General features: G+C 50.0%; 1 protein-coding gene across 1 annotated transcript in view; it reads left to right on the top strand.

The window, feature by feature from the left end:
• The first annotated feature begins 12,586 nt into the window (after positions 1-12,586).
• TGM2 (transglutaminase 2) overlaps positions 12,587-23,179 on the top strand; it is a 34,588-nt gene continuing 23,995 nt past the window's right edge. Inside the window, exons 1-3 of the mRNA XM_081558821.1 lie at positions 12,587-12,787; positions 16,896-17,075; positions 21,971-22,213. Coding sequence (XP_081414947.1) covers positions 12,778-12,787; positions 16,896-17,075; positions 21,971-22,213 — 433 coding nt within the window. The 5' untranslated portion in view covers positions 12,587-12,777. The remainder of the gene's footprint in view (positions 12,788-16,895; positions 17,076-21,970; positions 22,214-23,179) is intronic.

Raw genomic sequence — 23,179 nt, 5'->3', positions numbered from 1 at the left:
GAGGCGCAAACAGGGCCCCACCACCTCCCTAGCCTGGGCTTCCATCCTCTCCCACCTGGACTCTTCTCTGAGCTCCCCACATGAGAACTGGCCCTTTGACAGGGGAAAGGTATTTTGCAAAAAGCATGAGTTTTAGAGCTGAGCAGACCTGCTCCTAGGCAAATGCATCAGTTTCCCCATCTGCAAAAGGCAGAGGGGGCTGTGTGGCTCTGAAAGGCTTTAATAAAAGCCACTGGAGGTGGCTGAGCTGGTGTTTGCTGCTCCCTGTGAACTTGGGAGGGAGGACTAATGAAGGCCAAAGTCCTGCTGACCTCTGCCTCCTTGTGCCACCGCAATAGATGCTCTGCCCAAGCTCCAGCAATGCAGTCCCAGTGGGTCTTGGAGCTGCTGGTCTAGAAAGATGTACCTTTTCCAGGCCTGCTAGATGGCAGCTGAGAAGGGACGCTATGTGGAGGCGGTCCGCTGTGTTCAGCTGGGGGGATGCATCAGAACATGGAGCTGGGATCCACAGGGAAGGGGCAGACCAAGTGTGAAGCCACCCAACAGACCCAGGGTCCATCCCAGCTCCTGAATGTCCACCCAGTGACTGCGGGTGCTCAGTGAACCTTGTTCTCTCACAACCTCATCCTTCTCATCTGGCAATTGGGGGGATGGAGCCATTCATCATGCAGACAGAGAATTAGGGAAGAGAAGGACAACTTAGCGTCTTTGTAAGGCCAGATGGGGCTGCAAACAAACCAGTGAAGAGCAAGTACATGCATAAGGCTTCTCCCTACAGGGCCGGCACACAGTGGGTGTACAAGATGCTAGCATCCCCCTCTCACCCACACCTCAGAGCTGATGTACGGGAACAAATGGCACTTGAAGCCCTTAAAAATAACGAGTCATTAAAACAGCCAAGGTTTGTGTGGCTGTGCCCTACGCTGTCCCATGCAATAGTGCATTCTCAAGTCTGGGAGGCTTGAACTCTCACTCTCCATTATTTGGGTGAGAAAATTGAGGTGAAGTTACATTAACAGGAAGTTACATGCATGACTTGTGTGTGGACCTGTTTTCCATCCACCACTTTTGTTCCCTTCCTGCTCACTCCACTCCCACTACACTGGACTCCCTGCCATCCCTTTAACTCACCAGGCATGCTCCCAGCTAACAGCATGTGGCTGTTGCACCTGGAAGCCCTCCATCACTCTGCCTCTGGGTTTCCGGAGAGGTACCACCCAGGGAGGATGAGGATCTGGGAAGAAGGTGAGTCGAGACATCACCCTCTTCCCTCTTCTCACCTCTCCATCCTCCAGCAAGGCCAAAAGCCCAGCTGCCACTTGGGAAAGGACAGGGTTAATCTAATTCGAGCCCTAGACCACGTTCAAGGTGATTCGTTTTATTCTTTAAAAAAAAAAAAAACACCTCAACCTGTCAGGTCTTGTTTAGAAACCCGAACATTCTTAAAATATTGACAAAGAGAGGGGGCTGCACCCAGGAGAAGATTCTCAGCGAGAGGGGTGATGTTAATCCAATGTGACAGGGGTATTTTTTTTTCTCAAGCCAGGAAAGCAGAGAGTGCAAATTGCTCTGCTTGGGGGTCAGCCAGGCAGGGTGCAAGCTCAGGAAGCCATCTGTGGGGGCTGCTGTGTGTGGGGGCTGTGCTGGGCTCCCCTTCCCCACCAGCTCCATTTCCCAGGAATGGTTTATCAGACAGCTCTATCTTATTAATAGTCACAGTGTGTTGAAACCAGGGAATCTAGAGCATCAGAAATTCATTGTGGGTCCAATCTTGTCATTTCTCCAGTGGGCAAACTGAGGTCGGAGTAAAGGGGTGAAGCATTTATTGTACCAACTGTCAGCCAATCAATATGAGTTAGAACTCTCATTATGAAGCTGTTCTCCCACCAAGGTGACCAGGGATTTAGAAAGGCAGCTGTGACTCCCTTTAGGACTTTGATTTGGATTCAAATCCTTGCTCTGTGGTCCAGCACAGGTTATTTAGGCTCTCTGAGCCTTGATTTCCCCAGTAAAATGAGGACAATAATCCCTAAACCCCTTAGAGTTGTTTGGAGAATTTAATAAGAGAAATGTCTATTTCAGTCTTTGGTTATATGAATAGACACAGACTCAGGGCAGCTTAACAGTTTACAAAAAAAAATCAATTGGAAGGACATGGGGATGGCTTACAGGTATTTACACAAAAGAAGTGAAAATATATGTCCACACAAAGAACTGTAGCTTTGTATTTATAGCAGCTCTATCCATAATCACCCAGAGCAACTCAAATGTCCTTCAACTGGTTAATGTAGAAATAAACTGTGATGTATTCATTCAGTGGAATACTTACTACTCAGCAACACAAAGAGGAGGAACGGCCGGCACTTGCAACAATCGGATGAATCTCAAATGCACTGTGTTAAATGAGACAAGCCAGACTCAAAAGGGTGTCTATTGTCTGATTTCACTTAGATGACATCCGGAAAAGACAAAAAATAGGAACAGTAATCAGTTAGCGGTTGCCAGGCACAGAGGAAGTGGGGAGAGAATTGCCAGGAAAAGGGCAGGAGGGAAATTTGGAGGCTGTTGGAGACGTTCTAAATCACAATTGTGATGTAGTAACAGGACAGTACATGTTTGTCAGCTCATTGAACTATATACTCAGAAAGGTGAAATGGAATGCATGTATAAATTGCAACTCAATAAATCTGATTTTAAAAAGTCAAACAAAAGCTAAAAAGCCGAGCTTCAGAAAAGACAAAATGTGAAGTGGTTTTAGGAGTGAACCAAAGAACTTTAACCATCATTTAGAACTTGTGTCAGAGTTGGATGATGCCAAGTCCCAGGAGAGCTTCTGGTTGACTGAGTTTGGGTCCCAGGCCCGCAGGTAACTAGAGTTGGGCAGGGCCGTTTGACTGACAGCTTCATCAAGCCTGTAGGAAAGGGGAGTTTCCCCAGAAGCAATCAAGCTGAATCTACCAAGAGGGCTCCAACTGCAGAGGCCTATAGCCTAGGGGTTTATTATCCTAGACACTGAGCTCTGTCTTTGTAGGAACGTGGCCAAAGCTTCCATCTTCTGTGACAATGGGACGTGGTGCTGGCAGACTGCCCTCAGATATGAAAGCTGGGCTTCAGACTGACGGGGTCAAGCTGAGGGCTGCTTCAGACCTACGAGCACTGGGTTCAGACAATCAACTGAGTGGCTCATCAAGCAGGCGGGAGAAACAAGTGGTTAGTTCAAGCCATACAAGTGTTCGATTTAGTCAGACAAGTTCAGCCTCTGCCTTAGAGAGTCATTTATTTCCATGAAAGAAAATGTGTTTGACTCTTATTGACTGAACGGGGTGTGTCAGGCAGACACAACCAATGACTCAGTCTAAGTGGGGGAGATGTGGGGTGATGCTACAGAATCCAGTGGTTCATCTCCCAGGCCTCTGCAGCCCCAAACGGCCGTGGTGGCTTAGCCAGGCTCCCACACCAAGGCTGAAATCCCCTGGCATGAAGTTCCCGCCGTATGGATTCCAAGCATGCACTTTGGGGCACTTGCTCCGCCCCTTCTGAGCTGGGTGACCTTGGGCAATCGCTTCACCTCTCTGACCCTCCTTTTAACACAGGAAAAGATTTTTCAAACACTTTCTTAGATTTCACTGGGATTAAGTGCTCCAGAAGCATTTAAAGACATAAATAGGATTGGGAAGCAAACAGAAACACAGTGTACCCTTTTCAAAATTCCAAATTTCAGATGTGGGAACATTTGTGTATTTCTTCTTTACTCATGTGCTATGCTCGTGGGTTTGGTTTTGTAAGATTGTGCCAATATTGACAAAAGTTGTTGTTGTTTTTAATGGGCTGATTGTGGATTTTTTTTTTTTTCTCAGTCTATATTTTTTCCTACCTACTAAAATTTCTTTATTTTGGAGTATTTCCATTTTTATAAAAACTCAATTCTAAATGTAAACAATCGCTCATCTCACACGCTAGTAAAGTAATGCTTAAAATTCTCCAAGCTAGGCTTCAGCAATACGTGAACCATGAACTTCCAGATGTTCAAGCTGGTTTTAGAAAAGGCAGAGGAAGCAGAGATCAAATTGCCAACATCCGATGGATCATCGAAAAAGCAAGAGAGTTCCAGAAAAACATCTATTTCTGCTTTATTGACTATGCCAAAGCCTTTGACTGTGTGGATCACAATAAACTGTGGAAAATTCTGAAAGAGATGGGAGTACCAGACCACTTGACCTGCCTCTTGAGAAACCTGTATGCAGGTCAGGAAGCGACAGTTAGAACTGGACATGGAACAACAGACTTGTTCCAAATAGGAAAAGGAGTACGTCAAGGCTGTATATTGTCACCCTGCTTATTTAACTTATATGCAGAGTACATCCTGAGAAATGCTGGGCTGGAAGAAGCACAAGCTGGAATCAAGATTGCCGGGAGAAATATCAATAACCTCAGATATGCGGATGACACCACCCTTATGGCAGAAAGTGAAGAGGAACTAAAAAGCCTCTTGATGAAAGTGAAAGAGGAGAGTAAAAAAGTTACCTTAAAGCTCAACACTCAGAAAACTAAGATCACGGCATCTGGTCCCATCACTTCATGGCAAATAGATGGGGAAACAGTGGAAACAGTGGCTGACTTTATTTTTCTGGGCTCCAAAATCACTGCAGATGGTGATTGCAGCCATGAAATTAAAAGATGCTCACTCCTTGGAAGGAAAGTTATGACCATCCTAGACAGCATATTGAAAACCAGAGACATTACTTTGTCAACAAAGGTCCGTCTAGTCAAGGCTATGGTTTTTCCAGTGGTCATGTATGGATGTGAGAGTTGGACTATAAAGAAAGCTGAGCGTCGAAGAATTGATGCTTTTGAACTGTGGTGTTGGAGAAGACTCGTGAGAGTCCCTTGGACTGTAAGGAGATCCAACCAGTCTATCCTAAAGGAAATCAGTCCTGAATATTCATTGGAAGGACTGATGTTGAAGCTGAAACTCCAATACTTTGGCCACCTGATGTGAAGAACTGACTCATTTGAAAAGACCCTCATGCTGGGAAAGATTGAAGGCGGGAGGAGAAGTGGACAACAGAGGATGAGATGGCTGGATGGCATCACCAACTCAATGGACATGGGTTTGTGTGGACTCCGGGAGTTGGTGATGGACAGGGAGGCCTGGCGTGCTGCGGTTCATGGGGTTGCAAAGAGTTGGACACGACTGAGTGACTGAACTGAACTGAAATGTAAACAGGTTATTCTTTTCCTCTTGAAAAATTAATTATTAACCAAAGTGATACATAAAAATACTTCTCCACTTAAAAATTTTATCACCTTCCAGGGAATACTGAAATCACCTTTAATCACCACTTGTTGTTGTTTAGTCACTAAGTGGTATTTGATTCTTTTGCAAATCAATTAAACTGTAGCGCACCAGGCTCTTCTGCCCATGGGATTTTCCAGGCGAGAATACTAGAGTAGGTTGCCATTTCCTTATCCAGGGGATCTTCCTGACCCAGGGGTCAAACCCCATCTCCTGCACTGCAGGCAGATTCTTTGCCATTGAGCCACCTGGGAAGCCTTTAATTACCACTACCACCCCTTAATTATGGTCCTAATACTTCTCCCATCACCGTCAGCAAGTTGGAGAGAAATTTTCCAAACCTTCTTCTGTGTACTTCTGTTTACATATTTTACATATGTTTACTTATTATTTTCATAGGAAATGAATAGTTTTGTGGAATCATATTCTAGGTAAAGTCCTGCAATTTGCTTTCTTTGCTCAACATTGTGACTTGGAATTGTTTTCATGTCCATACACAGAGGACTATCTCTTCTGGTTTTTAATTGTTGTATAATGTTCCGAAGCACGGCTTATTTTTTCATCTCCTTTTGCTGGGCACTTAAGCTGTGGCCACTTTTGACCGTAACAAATAATGCTATAAAGACTCTCCCTGTACAGGCCCTTTGGGCACAAGCGCAAGTATTTCTGTTAGGTTTAATTTGAAAATGGGACAATATTTGCAAAGGCTTCCAGAGTTTTATTCTTACTTTATGTTTTTTTTTTAATCCACTGCCATTTTATTTATTTATTTGGCTGCACTGGATCATAAGTGCAGCATGTGAGATCTAGCTCCCCAACCAGGGATCAAACCCTGGGCCTCCTGCATTGGGAATGTGGAGTCTTAGCCACTGGACCACCAGGGAAGTCCCTCTATTGCAATATTAAAAAACCATGTTGTTGAGACATAATTTATTCCCCTCAAAATTCATCCATTTATAATGTTCAATTCAACGGTTTTTAGTATAGTCACATATTTGTGCAATCATCACCACAATCTAATTCTAGAACATTTCCTTCATCCCCTCCAAAGAAACCCTGCACCCATATTATACACTCTCTATTCCCCACCCCCTCTCTTCAGTCCCTGACAACTACTCTCCCACTTTCCTTTTCTATGAACCTGTCTGTTCTGGGCATCTCATATAAATGGAATCATACTCTATGTAGGCATCTGTTATTGACTTCTTTCCCTGAGTGCAATGGTTTCGAAGTTCACCCATGTGGTAGACGCATCACTACTTCATTTTCTTAATTGTCAAATAATCACTCACCCATTTCTGAGTGTTTATTCTCTACCAGGCATGGTGTTAATCCTCACAGAAAGCTTGAGAAGAAGTAGGCATGATTATTATCATACCCATTTTACAGATGAGGAAACTAAGGCTTGGAAGTGCTATGACTTAGCCAAGATCACCCAGGAAAGTATTGGTTTGGCCAAAAGTTTCTTCGAGTTTTCCCAAAACATCTTATAGAAAACCTGAACGATTCTTTTTTGCCAACCCAATAACTGGCAGAGCTGGCTTTGAACCCAGGTCTGTGGAGCTCCCACATCTGTGTCCTTCTAGCTGGACATCAGTGCTGTGAAAAGAAGCAGGGAGGGAGTGAAAAGTGTCTCAAGGGCTCAATGGGCAGATCATGAAGTCCCTTTTACTCATAGGCTGCTTCTGGGTCACTGTCCTGATAGATGATGATGGCCCCATGAGGCTGGACTATTAACCCAGCTCCAGATGCCCCCAGACCTTACCAACGTCAGAGCTCTCTTGTCTACTTGTGCAGCTTTTCTGACGTCTCCCTCTCTCTCAACACTTCCCACCTCTGGTGTTTCTTCTCCGCAGTCCTAATGTCTGTGTCTAACCTTTAGGGGCTGTTGCATCAGTAAGGGTGTTACATCTTTGTTAGGATTGTATGCCGATTAAGTGATCACTGGTTGTGAGTAAGGGTCTGAGGTGGGTTTTCCCACGAGTAAAGCAAGTCTTGAAGCCTGAAATGAACAGGGAGGGCTCAACTCTCCAAAAATCCTAAAACCCTCCATTCCCTGGGGTGTCTGGAGAGTTAAGAACTGCAACCACATAATAGTGACAATAATAGGATCGGCTTACTCTCCTTGGGAGGGGCCGTCACTACTTTGGGCCTCCTCCTCTGAGTCCAGTGGGCTGTGGCGGGGGAGGGGAGGGGTTGTCCTATTTTATAGGAGATTAAGACTTGAGGTCACACGGCCAATAAAGGGAGGGAGAGAGGGCTAGAGCCTGGCACTCTTGGACCCTGTGTCAGCCCCTGCCACACCAACTCACCCTGATTCCATCGTGCAAGTCTCAAGTTTCACACCATTCTTGGTTTCAATTGATGTCCAATTGCCAAGTTAAATAAAAGCAACTTTCTGCCTTTTCAAAATTGAGAGGAGAGGTACAGGCCAAGACTTATGTTCTCTGCCCTAACTTGCTGTGTGATCTTGAAAAGGTTATCTGCATTCTCTGAGGCTCAGCAGTGGGTCTGTCTGCTCCTGAGATCGTAGGAGATATGACTGAAGAGTAAGTTGGGCCCAGACCTCTTATCTCTGGTGGAGGCAACAAGAACTGAAAGATGCCCCAGAACCATGTCCTTGCCCCAGGCAACCAGCACCACAGATCCTGTCAACCAGGGATCTAAGCTAACCATCAGAGCCTGCCCCAGCTTGAACAATGCCCTCCTTCTCCCCCTTCTCTCTGTCTCTCTCTGCCGCAGGTCACTTGTTCATTCAACAACCATCTATTGAGCAGCCACCAGGAGTCTGGTGGGCAGTGGGAGACAAACACACACACATGGGTCCTTATACAAGGCAGAGTGTAGCTGTGCCCTGTGGGTGCTGGGCATGAAGGAAGGAAATCCTGCTCGGGAGCATGGAAAGCCTGGTGAAACTGATAGGTGAAGAGGGACGGCATCTCAGATGGCACAACGGGAGTCCAGGCCTGGAGGAAGATGACTTCAGGGTGCATTTGGGGGGTTCTGGTGGGGCTGGAGGGTGCAAATGTGGGAGATGTGATTGGAGGCTAAGCTGGGCCATGCCTACAGGGCCTCAACTTTTCAGCAGGAGTGAGACAAGCTCAGATCACTTCTCAGAAGGCTCCTCTTGGCTCCACACCTCCCATCCTCATGTCAGCTCCCTGAGGTCTTGGTGGTAATTCCTGCTCTCACAGAAACTGCAGTTTCAGAGAAATGAACTAAAGGGTCCATGGTCTCCAGAGTTTAAGTGGCAGAGTTGGGACCAAGACGCTAGGCTGGGGGCCAGGGACCGTGGGGGGTGGGGGGCACATTTTAAGGGTGGAGCTGAGGACACCATGGCTAGGTCAGTTTTTCCATCTGCAAAATGGACTGGGGAGAGTCCTCCCCAGTCAGATGTCCTGCTCTCTGCTCCCCATGGCCTGGGACACCCAGGTTCTGCCTTAGAGAGGCCAGCCACCCACTCCCTCTCAAAGGCCTGAAAAGGTCATGCCTGCCCCCTTGACATTTTCCCCAAGGCCCCTGTCCTGATGTTCCTACATCAGCCCCTCCCACCTCAGGGGAATCTGGCCCTGCCGGCTCTGGGCTTTAAGCTAGACGCTGCTCATCTGTCATTAGTCACCAGCTGGTAGAAAAGCTGAGACTGCGTCCTATCGCAGTCCCACCCACTACTGCCCAGCCCTCCCTCCACTCCCAACTCAGCCATCCAAGAGATCTCTGGTCTAGGGGTCTCTGGTCCTTAGGGAAGAGTTGAGTCCAGCCAGGGCTTTGGAGCTCAACTGACCTGTGTGACCTTGGGCAATTTCCCCAACCTCTCTGAACCTTAATTTCTTCCCTTCTTTCCTTCTTCCTTTTACTCTGATTCATCCCCACGCCACCCATCCCCACTCCCACCCCTATGCCATAGATATGTATTGAATGTCTACAATACACCAGACACCATGGGTCACAATCACGGACCACAGCCATTAGAGGTCTCACTTGCCAAGAGCTTTAAGACTAAACAAGACCCAGGCCCCTGAGGTGCCACCCCTAGGTGGGTGGGAATGGAGGGGGGAGGGGTGGGATAGGACTGACCTCTGAACCCTGGAAAAGCCAGCAGAGGTTTTTGAACCAAGCCCAGGTTTCATGTCCCCACTTACTGACTGTGATCTCAAGCAAGTCACTTCACCTTTCTGAGCCCCAGTTTCCTCATTTAATAAAGGACAAAAATCATATTGTGAGTTTTAAATGAGACATCTGGCCGCTAATGGGTTATTCTGAAGTTCTAAAAATTCACCTTTGTTTCCACCTCGAGACCTGGAAATCCACCTCGAGACCTGGAAATCCTTATGGAGTGAAGGACTGACCCCTTAAAAGGGGGAGTTCAGGCCTCAGTCAGTAACCCTGGGTCCAAGACTTATTTGGGAACTGGGAGTTCTTCTAAGTAACCCTCAGCAAATAGTCTACATTGTTTGCAACCTGCTTCACCTACACACGTCAGAATCTTCCTTTTGTGGGGAAAGGGGAATCCTGATTCTTTATTTTATTTATTTTTGGCTGCACTGGTTGTTGCGCATGGGCTTTCTCTAGTTAAGGGGAGCAGAAGCTACTCTTCGTTGAGATGTGCAGGCTTACTGCAACGGCTTCTCTTGTTGCAGAGCGTGGACTCTATGTGTGGGCTCAGGGGTTGCGGTGCACAGGCTTAGCTGCTCCTCAACATGTGGGATCTTCCCAGATCAGGGAAGATAAAACCCCTGTCCCCTGCATTCGCAGGCAGATTCTTAACCACTGGATCAACCAGGAAAGTCCCAGAGTCCTGACGCTTGATGACATCATCATAAAAAAGTTTTAGGTGATTTTGAGCACTTACTATGTGCCCCCCGTTGCATCAGATGTTATCTTTAATTCCCAACAACGGTGACTCTTATTATACCCATTTTAGAGATGAGGAAATTGAGGCTTGGAGATAATTTCTAGTAATTTATCCGGGATCGTACAGTCGAGAATGACCTCAGCTGTGCCCTGCCCTGCACTTCCCCTGCAAGGGATGATGAAGGACCCTTTCCTGCACTGTCCAGGGACCTTGAGCCCATAACTACCCTCCCTGGACCTCAGTTACCCCTCATTTTACTGAGGGGGAGTTTTTGAATTTTTTACTTGCCCAGTGAGGTAAGACAAGGCAGCATTTCCCAGGCCTTCTGAACAGATGCGAAAATGGAGTCCCAGATTGAGGCAAGGGGCCCCTGGTGACTAAGCCTGGAATTCAGGTCTTCGGGCCCAGCCTGGGTTCTGGTCTTTATCCGCCACTTCTCAGAAGTCAGTTCTGACCCCAACTGTCCTGGGATTGCTCAAGGCCCTGCATCATGTAGGTGGTCACAGTTCTACAGAATCGGGGAGAGGAAGGAAGAGGAGGTGGCTGTCTGGGTCAAGAACAGATCTGGGGCCCTGTGCCAAGCCTCAAGCCAGGCCCCAGGAACAACCTGATGGGCATTCTACTAAGATCCCAGTCCATTCCTGCCCTCCACAGAGCTCCCAGGTGGGGACGATAAAGAAAGATGAGTACCACGTGGAGAAGAACATATTTTCAAATGGAAAAGAATGAACAAAGGCAAAATTCATCCATTTATTTGGGGCAAGGCTGACTCTTATAGAAACATTTAACCTACAGCCTTCTTTCTGCAGAGCCTGACTGTCCCCAGGCCTCCTGTCTCTCTTTGGGGTCCCTGTCCCTCAGGGCCAGATTCTGGGACACATGGCATTTTTGCTCCAAAACTCAGAAATCCCATTTATCTAGTGCTCATCAGGTACTAGTCGCCCAACTGTAGTCATTTTGGTTGAGTGTTATGCCAGGCCTGAGAGAGAGGAATTCTTACCCCCATTTTGCAAAGGAGGAAACCTAAAATACCTGGAGACTCAAAATACCTGCCCGTAGCTCCATAGTGGGATCTCAGACCCCACTTCTTGACTGATATTCACTCGCCCCTCTTCCTCTTCGGAGCTCTCGTCAGCTGCAGGGGACACTTTCTACAACAACCTATAAAATGGAGCAATTACACAGTTCACCCATGGGACTGTTTTATGGATCGGCAGGGCCCAAAATCATTGTGAGTTTGTTCACTAAGATCCCAGGCAGGGTCCATTTGACTCAGTGACAAACATCTACTGAAACAACACAGGTTTATTCCCTGTGCTGTGTCACACCAGAATGGAAACTGGGGCCAATTTTATAAGCCCCAATCCATCAATAGACATGAAACTTGCAGGAAGCTCCATTCAGGAAGGAGGGCTGGGGGAGGCTCACAGGCCCCTGTTTCCCCAGAGACCCTTCCTGCTCAGGACTCATGGTGGATAAGAACCATAGGAGGCTGGAGGATCAGAGGGAGAAGACTGGGTGATGCCTCCTGCCCCCAGATGCTAGGAGTGAGGGGGCAGAGGTTGAGTCCCCGGGAGATTGGCTTTGTCTCCTTCTGGCACAGGGTAGGCCTGCAAGGAGCATCATCAGTGGAAGTGAGAGGGGGAGGGGTAAGTGGATGATGGATGGATCGATGGATGGATGAGTGGATGGATGAGTGATTAGATTAGATGGATGGGACAGAGGAACAGATGAGCTAGAGGGATGTCTGGGTTTTGCTACAGAGACAGGTGTGGTATGTCTGTCTTTGCGGGTGTGTCTGCATGTCTGTACAGGAGGCCGTGTCTGTGTGTGTGTCCCACTCCCAGGATCTGCACCTTTGTGTGTCTCTAGGTGCCCTAATCTGATTTTGTGTCCACCTCTGACACTGACAGCGTGTTGTCTGTGTGTGTCTGGGAGATGGGTGCCTCCGGACACCTGCTTATTTCCGTGTGGTTCTCAGTGGATACCTGTCCAGGTGTGTCTGGCTGTGTCTACGTACAGGCATGTCACTGATTTTAAGTCCAGGTCACCAGGTGTGTGTCCAGGTTCATCTGCTGTATCTGTCTGTTTGTGTGTCCACATCCCTAGGTCTCTGTGAGTCTGTATCTGAGGAGGTGTGTGTCTTCTTGATCCTGGGTCTGACCTGACTGTGGGTCCGTGTCTGTGTATCCAAGTATGCCTGTGTGTCCTGATGCAACCGTGTGTCTGTCTCTGTGTGTGTGTTTCTGTGTCCAGGTGTCTCTGTCACCCAAGATCTGACTCTGTGTATCCAAGTGTGTCTGAGTGTCCTGGCCTGTGTGTCCCTGTGGCTGTTGTCCCAGCCCTGCGGTCTGTCTGCTTCCCCAGAGGGCGCCCTTGCCCAACCCTCTCCCATCCTCCCTGGGCTCCTGCCTCCCGGTGCGCCCCTGCAGGCTGGTGGAAACCGCGTGGGCCCAGACCGGGCAAAGCCGGCCTCTCCAGGTCCCGCCTTCCCCGCGGCCCCGCCCCCAGCCCGCCCCTAAGCGGGCTATAAGTTCACTTCACTCTCAACCTCTGCATTGCCCGCCGCCAGTGGTCTGCACTTGGAGTGTCCTGCCACCCGTCCGAGGAGCACAGCCACCACCTGACCATGGCCGAGGGTGAGTATCAGAGTCAGGGGTGCCGCCACCGCGCAGGGGCCCCGAGGTCCAGAGGCCAGCCATCTCTCCCTAGTCTCGGTGGTCCCACTGGTGCAGTGGGGGTCAGGACCGGGCTGGGCTCAATCCCTAAGCCCCCAATTTGGAGCACAAACAGGAGGGCTGGGCTGGATGAGAGGTGCCTGGCCCCCATTTCTGGCTCTGCTTGGGACCTCAGTTTCCCCATCTCCAGGGCATATTCGTTAACCCCTGCCTCCCTGGATCAGATGAGGCAATGGACCATGAAGGCGTGTTATAAACTGTAAGGTACCTGGTCGCGGACCATTGCCAGTCGTCCTCAGTCAGTTAGTGGAGCCTGGCTCCCTGCTGCGTGCTGGGCACAAAGCTGTGCAGAGGGTGCTGGCCTGGCCTCAGGGACTGAGCTTTGGTTAGTCCCTCATGGCGTGTAAGCCAAGCCTGGCTGTCTCCTTGGTCTCAGCGGATGGAGAGGAGCTCCTAGCATCCAGGGGAGGAGAGGCCTGAGAGCAGACTTGCTCTCGCAGGCCCCTCCCTGCCTCCAAGTTCTGCATCCCCTGTCCTTGGCCACTGGTTGAGTCTCGGTTTCCCATCCTGTAAAACACGGACAGTAACAGCAGCCACTGGTACATCTGTGAGGAGAGCAGTGGAGAAGGGGCTCAATTCCTTTCCTTCCTGTCCCCCTCCACACACACACACACACACACACACACACACACACACACTCTCTCACACACACACTCACACTCGGGCAGGGCTACCATTTCAGAGGCATGACTTCTATGATGGGGGACACACCTGCCCTAATGCTGCTGGACTCAGCACTCTGGCTGACTCTTGGGTCAAGTCCATTTGGAGGTGGCCTTGGCACCACCGCAGCCCCCAGGAAGGAAGGTAGGCGGAGGGGACGTTGGAGGGGCACATGGGGCAGAGGGAGCGGGAATGAGCGGGAGGAGCCATGGACGTGCCTGACCGGCTGTGTTCTCGGGCCACCTTTGTTCCTCTCTGGGACCCAGCTTCCAAGGACATGTGATTGAAAGCCAGCTCGGCAGCCACTTGTGTCCCATGCAGTTTCCCATCCCTGTCTCCAAGAGTGGGGCTCAGTAGGGCTGGGGGACCTGGAATGGCCAGTTATGATGAGCCCCCTGCCCCATTGCCAGAGTGGCCACTTCTTACAGGGGTCTCAGTGGCCTGGAAGACCTCAGGTCCTTTCTCAGTACAGAAATCCTATGATCCTAGACCCTGGTGTTTCTGCACCTCTAGAGCTGGGCATCATTTCTGGGAATCCTTCTTCACACAATAGCATGAGATAGCGCCCCATTTGCCCCAGACCCCAGGGTCTGACCATTTCTCTAAGGTCTCCTGTGGGGACAACAAATTTCAGAGGCGAGATCTCTACAATGGGGGACGCGCCTGCACTAATGCTGCTGGACTCAGCACCCTGAGCCTCTTTGCTTTGTCAGCTCTCTGGCGTTGCAGTTTTCCTTCTTCACCCCAGCAGGCCAGCAGGAAGTTCTTCCTTGTGGCTAGTGGAGGTCTCTCCTGCTGTGATCGCAGGGGCCTCACCTTCTTCCCAGGTCTCCTCCCAGGTGTGAAACAACGCAGGATGTGGGTGGGGGACAGACAACAGAGCCTAAGCTGTGACTAAGGTGGTTACTGGGGCCGGGGTCCAGACTCTACAGCCCTGGATTCTGGATTCAAATCCCCAAGCTTGGTCTTGCACTTGCCATGAGACCTGGGGCCACATAATATCACTAGAAAGTGAAGATAGTGATAGTAGCTGATGTGAAGAACCAACTCGTTGGAAAAGACCCTGATGCTGGGAAAGATTGAAGGTGGGAGAAGGGGATAACAGAGGATGAGATGGTTGGATGGCATCACCAATGCGATGGACATGAGTTTGAGTAAGCTCCGGGAGTTGTTGATGGACAGGGAAGCCTGGCGTGCTGCAGTCCATGGGGTCGAAAAGAGTTAGACACGACTGAGCAACTGAACTGAAGTGGGCAGTTGTGAGTTTAAGTGGAGATAACCCATGTCAAAGTCCTTGGCAGTCACTGGGCAATTTGTTTGCACCTCGTTTAGAGGATGTTCATTGGCAGGAGGGAGGAGAACTGCGCGGATGACCCCATGGGAGGACTCACCTGCCGGGTGACTTTGGCCAGTCCCTGCCTCTGGGCCTCAGTGGGAACACTTACTCTCAAGGGCCCCATAGCTCTGGGAGTCCTGCCTTGCCCACTCCTCCCACCCTACTGTCCCCCTAATCTTGACCTTGATTATGTCAGATTGAGCTTGCCAAGGTTATGAGACTTGTGCTTTCCTTAGCCCCTCACTGTCCTGTCACCCCACCCCTACTTTGGTCTTCAGCTCCTTCAGAAACTATAAAGAGAACTTTCACACATCAAACTTTTGCCCTGGGCTAAGCCCTTGGATCTTCAGAAAAGGAGGCACAGAGAGGGAGAGACACCTGCCGAGGATCACACAGCAGTACGTCCAAACTGAAACCCAGGTCCTGAAGACTCTCAAACTCCTGTCATTAAAAAATATTGTTATAGAGGATATTGAGCACGTATAAAAGTAGAGAGAATAGTGCAATAAATGCCTATGTTCTCATCACCCAGTCTCAACCACCACCAACTTATAGCTACCGCTGCTTCCTGCCCCCTCATCACCCCGTCCTCCATTTTTGAAAGCAGATCCCATACACCAGGCTTCCCTTGTGACTCAGCTGGTAAAGAATCTGCCTGCAACGTGGGAGACCTGTGTTCTACCCCTGGGTTGGGAAGATCCCCTGGAGAAGGGAAAGGCTACCTACTCCAGTATTCTGTCCTGGAGAATTCCATGGATTATAGTCCATGGGGTCGCAAAGAGTCAGACATGGCTGAGCGACTTTCACTTTCACTTCATTTCCCATTACATCACATGGTTCATCTGTAAATATTTCAATATTTCTCTCCAATGAATAAGGACTCCTTTTTAGACAAGAACAAATTAAAAATTCCTTAATATTACCATTTTCTATCAGTGTTCAAATTTCTAATTGCGTGTGATAAACAGTTTTTAAAATCAAAATGCAAGTAAGGCTTATATAGCACAGTGGGTTATAATGTGCCTTAGGTTTCTTTTAGTCTATAGGTTATCCCTTCAACTTTCTTTTCTTGTCTTTTTTCTTTCTTTCTTTTTTGAAATTTACTGGTTAAAGAAACCAAATACTTTGCTTGTAGTTTCCCAGAGCATGAATTTTGTTGATCAAGGTGCAAGTCCTGGGACTTGGGAGGTGGTTCAGTGGATAACCAATCCACCTGCAATGTAGGAGACGTAGGTTCGATCCCTGGGGCAGGAAGATCCCCTGGAGGAGGGCATGGCAACCCACTCTAGTATTCTTACGTGGCAAATCGCATGGACGGAGGAGCCTGGCGGGCTATAGTCCATAGGATTGCAAAGAGTTGGACACGACTGAAGCGACTAAGCACGCATGCTTGTCCTGGTCCTAAACTTAATGAGCTCCTCAGTCCTCTGTATTTCCTGGAAATTGAAAATTAAACCTAAAAGGCAAAGTGTAACTAACCAATACCAAATACCACCCCACTTTTTATTAAAAGAACCCTCCAGTCACAATAGACTAGCCCGTGTCTAGGAGGTGTTTTATTATGTGCCAGGCACTGGGCTAAATGGCTCACAGCCACCCTGGGTCCTACTGTCTCTCGCTGTAGACTCAGGTTGGGGAACTGAGGCCCAGAAGAGCTGAGTCACCTGAGGGCCAAAGCCAGGAGGTAGCAGAGCCTTCCCCACCTGCCTCAGGGTGCACAACCTATGATTAAGAGTTGGGGAGGATTTCCCTGCTGGTCCAGTGGTTAGAACTCTGAGCTTCCACTGCAGCAGGCCTGGGTTCGATCCCAGGTAAGGGAACTAAGATCCCGCAAGCAGTGTGTCATGGCCAAAAAAAAAAAGAGTTGGGGAGATTTACGCCCAGTTAACTTCTACATGACAGGGCAGTTGAGGGTTGGGAGGGCCCTGAACACCCCATGTCCAGGGAGCCTGGGGCACACAGCTGGCTGTGAGATGGAACCTTGGCTCAAGCCCCTCACTGTCTCCACAGAGCTGATCCTGGAGAGATGTGACCTGGAACTGGAGGCCAATGGCCGTGACCACCACACAGCCGACCTGTGCAGGGAGAGGCTGGTGGTGCGGCGGGGCCAGCCCTTCTGGCTGACTCTGCACTTCGAGGGCCGAAACTATGAGGCCAGCTTGGACAGCCTCACCTTCTGTGCCGTGACTGGTGAGTACTACTCCCCACCCCTCCCCATTCTGTGATTTCATTGTCCCCTGACAGACCATGGGAAAGGTGACACCACTCCTCCTCCTGGGAAGAAATTCCTGAGAAATTCTCAGGAATTCCCCTGAGAAATTCCCAGCAGTCACTATCCCATTTTACAGATGAGGGAACTGAGGCCCAGAGAGTGGAGAGATGTCATCTCACGCCACTCAGCCTTGTAGACAAGTTGGTGATTCTGGATGCCTGGCTTCCTGATGACCTGTTATCACCAGGGTTGGGTGGGGGGTGGGGGGCGTTTGCTAGCACACAGGTCCATAGAGATCCTGCCTGCCTTTTCCCACATCCAAACAATTTTCCAATTATCGACAGCTTCTTCTCCAAACCCACACAACCTGACCAGGCCTCTGGAATCGGACCCAAAGGGAGTCTGGGTGGTGGAGAGAACCCAGCTTTTTCTAGCTCTCTGAGTGGGCAGTTTTGTGTTTCCATAGTTCTTTCTCTAAGCATCAGGAGGCTGCCTCAGACTCACAGACTTGGATTCTGGTGAGGGCCAGACTGCCTGCCTGCTGTGTGACCTTGGGCACATCACTTAGCCTCTCTGAGCTAAAGCACTCCTAGTAGAAGGTCCTTAGGTAAAAAGAGCCTGACATGAGGGAGTGCCCTGCAAATGTTCACAGCAGTTGCTGATCTTGCTCCAGGGACTCTAGTGGTGGGTGAAGGGACATTGAGGCCCCAGCAACTCCATCTCCAGACACCCAATGCCCAGTCATCTTTGTTTGCCATACCCGGAAAGTGACCTTAAATGCCGCTGGGTTTGGCTTCTGGTGGGAACCACTCCCTTGAGGTCAGTGAGGGGCCACCTAGCTGGGACTCTGGCTCGAGGGTGGGAAAGGCCAGCTCTAGCTCTTTCTGAGGTCTCTGAGGCCAGAGAGCAAGCAGGCTGAGGCTTGTATTACCTGGGAAGCCGTTTGATAAAGCTTATCACAGTGCCTGCAGACCTGCCACGGAAATCCCCTCCATCCTCCCCTCCCCTCCTTTCCCTTCTGGCAGGGACACGCCTACTGACCAGGGGCATCCCCCCCCCCCACGCACACCCAGCAGCCTTGGGGTTCTTTCTATAGGCCTGAGGGCCCTCTGGCAAGTTTCCGATCTTTCCAGTCTCAGTTTCCCTTTTTGTAAAGTGGAAGCCTGAATCTATGGAACTTAAGGGCTGGGGGTGGTGCCCTGAGAAGAGTCAGGCTTGGGCTGAGGAAAATCACATCTGTGGTGTAAGTATACTTATCCAGAATCCTTCTGTTCTGAATGCATAACTAACTCCCATTTTACAGATGGGAACACTGAGGCTCAGAAAGGTCAACTTACTTGCCCAGGTCACACAGCAGGATTCAAACCTTGACCCCAGAGTTGAGGTTTTTTGTTGCTGTGATCTGAGAGCAGAGACATCTACGTATTCACCACAAGGGCCTGCTGGCCTTGGTTTATTCTTCTGTGAAATAGATGGTCGTTGAACTGCTGGTATGGGAATTTCCCACCTTTTTCCCCCATCTTTCACTCTCAAGGTGTCTGATTTCTTTTTCCTTCTTTTCCATTTGTCTAGGCAACCTGGTGCTAGGTAATGAGGCCTCTAGTTCAGGGCTGGGACCACAGCGGGAGGCAGGCAGCTGACCTTCTTACCCCAGTAACTAATCTCTGTTCTCTCGTCTCTGCCAACTTATCCAAGCCATCACCAACCTCCCCTGCTAACTTCCGCAGCCCCCAGGGCAGCCATAGAAGGCACTGTATCTCTGGGTGCTCTTGACTTCCCTGTCTGACCTACCAAGACCCTCCCGTGGGCTGAAGAAGCTGAGGGACAATGCCAGGAAGCCAGGCTTCCCGCCTTAAGGCCTAGCTTGGGTCAGTCTCTGGCCAAGCCTGGCCCAGGCACCCTGCTTTGGTGTTAGAACATTCTAGCCTGTAATCTGCTTCTCCTACCTCTTCAGGGAAACTGAGGCCCAGAGAGGGGAGAGAGCTGGTGAAGGTCACCCAGCAAATGGAGTGTGTGGCCTGATGCCACCCATGCCCAGATGCTATGCGTCTCACCCTGACACTTCAAGGCCAGACAGGTCTGTTGTGGGGTACAGACCACAGCAGACAAGCACCATCCTTGTTACGGACTAAAGCTCTACTTCCCCCACAAGGGAGGCCAGGGTTTGAGGGTGGAGGAGTGACAGTGAGGTCAGCCTGGAACAGTGAAAAGAACCCTTATGAGGCTAATAGCAGGCTTGACTCTGGAAGCTTCCCCTCATCCACCCCACCCAGCCCCTCACTGCTGTGGTCAGGATAGAGGCCAGGACCCCTCAGGTCTCCAGGGTCATTTATGCCCAGTGGGGTCTCTGCGGAGCCTCTGGCTCCACAAAGAGTACCGCATGGAACCGCAGCCAAGGAATTTTCTAAGCCAGCTTACGTGAACAGTGGTGGGGTTGGGGACAGCCCATCCTCATCCCATCCTCCAAGACCCCTCAGAAGAAAGGTGTGTGTGTGTGTGTGTGTGTACAAGGCTGCCACAGGACAGAGAGCAAGTGTTTCCTGGCCGGTCCCCAAGGGCGGTGTGTCAGTGGTGACAGTGACTATGGGACCCGGCCCAGCCTGTTACTGTGGAAACCAGAACATTGATCATCCCAACAGAGTCTCTTCTGAGAATGAAAAGATTATGAATGAGAGAATTATGCTGGGACCACAGGCATGAAAGGGTTTCCCTGGTGACTCGATAAAGAGTCTGCCTGCAACGCAGGAGATGCAGGTTCAATCCCTGGGTCAGGAAGATCCCCTGGAGAAGCAAATGGCAACCCACTCCAGTATTCTTACTTGGGAAATCCCATGGACAGAGGAGCCTGGAGGGCTACAGTCCATGGGGTTACAAAAGACTTACCAACTAAACAACACTAAACAACAACAACAAGCATAAAGTAGGACTATCCTGGGAAAACTAGAATGTATGGTCACCCCAACTTTATCACTCTCAACCCCAGTTTCCATATCTGTGAAGTGATGCAATTGTACTAGGCAATTACTACATTCCACTCCAGTCTCAAAATCTGTTATTTGGCATGAGAACTCTGATTTGTAATGGTCTTGTTGGATGACACTGAGGATAGCTCATGTTTACTGCATGATTACTATGTGCTAGTCACTGCTTTAAATGCTTTCTATGAACTCTCACCAATTCCTCTAAACAGCATTTAGAAGGTGGTAGTGACAGTAATAAATAACTATTACTTATGAGCACTTACTGTGTGCCAGGCACCTTGTAATGTGCTTTACAAGCCTCAGCTTCTTTAAGCCTCACGATGACCTTTTCAGGAGGTACTGCAATTGACCCCATTTTACAGATGAGGAAACTGGGACACAGAGAAGCTAAATAGCTTGTCCAAGATCACAGAGTCAGTTTCAGACCTGGAATCAAACCTTTCCAGGAATGTAGCCTAAACCTGTTTTCGTCTTTGATGGAAAAATTGCAGATCAGAGAGGTCTCATGACTTAGCTGAGGTCACATGAGCACTCCAGGTCTCACTGGGGGGACCAGACTCAGGCTGGCTGTCAGGCTCCAGTGCTGCCCAATTCCTCCCCTAAATACTAACTCTGGAAGACAGGGAGTGTTTAAAGACTTACAGCTGGCTCCTGGCACTCAGGGCCCCAGAGGCCGACATCACGCCTGTTAGTTCATAGTTATATTTGGGCCCGGGTGTGGGCGGGGCTGGCAGGTAGCCCCTTACTGAGCAGGCCCCCATACTATCAGCAGTGGGTGGGCAGAGTGGCAAGGAGGGAGATGGAAGAATAAACAGAAACCCTCCTGGGCAGCCGCCCAACCAGGCAGAGAAAGTTCTGTTTCTTCTCTTCACCACCCAAGTCCAGAAAGGGTGACTGGCCCCCCTCGTCCTCCCTATGACTCAGACCTGCCTGCAAAAGCGGGGCCCTGCCCTCTCCCCAAAAAAGAGCCAGTTGGAGGGAGGCCCTCACCACACTGAGGCCTGAGGCAGTATGCCCTCCCAACTAGGGAAACCTCCCCTTTGGGAATGAGAGACAATGTGGGGACCCCAGGGCCTGGAGACCTTGGACCAAATGCTGACTTTGCCACAGACCCCTGAAACATTCTTGGAAGAGCCCTTCTCTCTGAGCCTCAGTTTTTCCACCTGTAAAAGGGGTCTCGGGGGAAGCAGGAAGTGCCAAGGGTACTTGGTAAAGTGTCAGAGGCTGTAGGGAGGTGAGGGATGGTTCTGGCTCTTCAGAGTTGCCTATGGAGATACAGAGGCCAAGAAATGGAGGGGGCCTTGGGGAGACAGACATCTGGATCTACAATGGCCAGCACCCTCTGCTAGCCAGGAGCAAGCAGACTCTCAGACAGGCCCCACTGGCCACTTCAGAGGACCAAGGTCCCATTTTACTCAGAGTCTGGGCTTCTTTTTCTGAAAGAGAAAGCAGGAGGTAAAGGACTTAAGTGGGAAAGGAGGACCATTGAGGAGTACCTTGCCTCATTCCTGTCCATTTTACAGATGAGCAAACTGAGCCCAGAGAGAAGGATGTTTTTACTCAAAGTCACGCCAGTCCAGAACAGTGTCACTGTGACCCTGTCCCAGGCCACGCTGTCCCCTCTCCCAGGAGACTGAGGACGTGCTGGGTGCCTGCCACTTTTCGTGCATTCCCACAAAACCAGTCTGTACATTTTGGAGTCCAGTCCCCAGATGAAGAAGCCAAGGCTCAGAGAGATGAAACCACTCCTCCAAGTTCCTTCAATGGTTAGCCGCAGAACTGGGCCTCACACCCAGGCCCAGGGCACCCCCCAGGCGTGCACTCTGCCCCTGCTGGTGCTTACCCTCCCTCACCACCCCCGGCTCACAGCCCCCTGCTTTCTCCCTCTGCAGGCCCAGACCCCAGCGAGGAGGCCGGGACCAAGGCCCTCTTCAGGCTGTTCGATGCTGTGGAGGAGGGGGCCTGGGCAGCGGTGGCAGTGGACCAGCAAGACAGCACCCTTTCGCTGCAGCTCAGCACCCCGGCCAACGCCCCCATTGGCCATTACCACCTCAGCTTGGAGGCCTCCACCGGCTACCAGGGCTCCAGTTTCATGCTGGGTCAGTTCACCCTGCTCTTCAACAGCTGGTGTCCAGGTGAGCTGCACTCTATTCGTGGGCAGGATGGGGAGATGGGCAGGGCTGGACCCATCCATGGGAACCACTTGGTGGTGGGGGGGTGGTGGGCGGAAGATGGGGCAGCAGAGACATCCAGGTGGACTGAGTGAGGCTCTAGCCTCCCAAGACATCATGATGTCAGAACTCTCATTATTCCCATTTACAAAGGTGGGGACAGGCTCACAGAAGCAAAATAACTTGCCCCAGTCTACACAGCTACCAGTAGCTCAGAGGGTAAAGAATCCACCTGCAATGTGGGAGACCCCGGTTTGATTCCTGGATTGGGAAGATCCCCTGCAGAAGGGATAGGCTACCCACTCCAGTATTCTTGGGCTTCTCTGGTGGCTCAGATGCTAAAGAATCCACCTGCAATGTAGAAGACCTGGGTTTGATCCATGGGTTGGGAAGATCCCTTGGAGGAGGACAAGGCAACCCACTCCAGTATTCTTGCCTGAAAAATTCCATGGACAGAGGAGCCTGATGGGCTACAGTCATGAGGTTGCAAAGAGTCAGACACAACTGAGCAACTAAGCACAGCACACAGCTACAAAGGGATCCCACCTTGTGTCTGAGGCCCTGGCACTGTGAGCTGGGCCTGGAGGTGGCCTGGGTTCAGAAGCCCCATTCAGGAAAGGACTGTCCAGTGGAGGCCCAGGGCCATGGCCTCACACCTGGTTCTGTCTTGTGGGGCTCTGTTTTAAATCTCACCAGACTGGCTTGGGGAAGGGAAGCAGGGAGATGGAGGAATGGGGTACCCAGAAGAGGTGGGCAGGAGCAGTTTGGCCACCTAAGTGCTCCTTATACACTCTTTTTATTTTTTTTTAAATAAATTATCATTATCACCATTTTTTTTTAAACTTCTCTTTTGATTTCTATTTTTAAAATATATCTTTATTTATTTATTTTTGGCTGTGCTGGGTCCTTGTTGCTGTGAGGCTAGTTTCT

The sequence above is a fragment of the Giraffa tippelskirchi genome, chromosome 13 (assembly GCF_054371585.1).
Source record: "Giraffa tippelskirchi isolate mGirTip1 chromosome 13, T2T-mGirTip1v1.2.pri, whole genome shotgun sequence".
Lineage (NCBI taxonomy): Eukaryota > Metazoa > Chordata > Mammalia > Artiodactyla > Giraffidae > Giraffa > Giraffa tippelskirchi.
The sequence above is the reverse complement of the archived record's forward strand: the minus strand, read 5'-3'. Positions and strand labels throughout refer to the sequence as shown.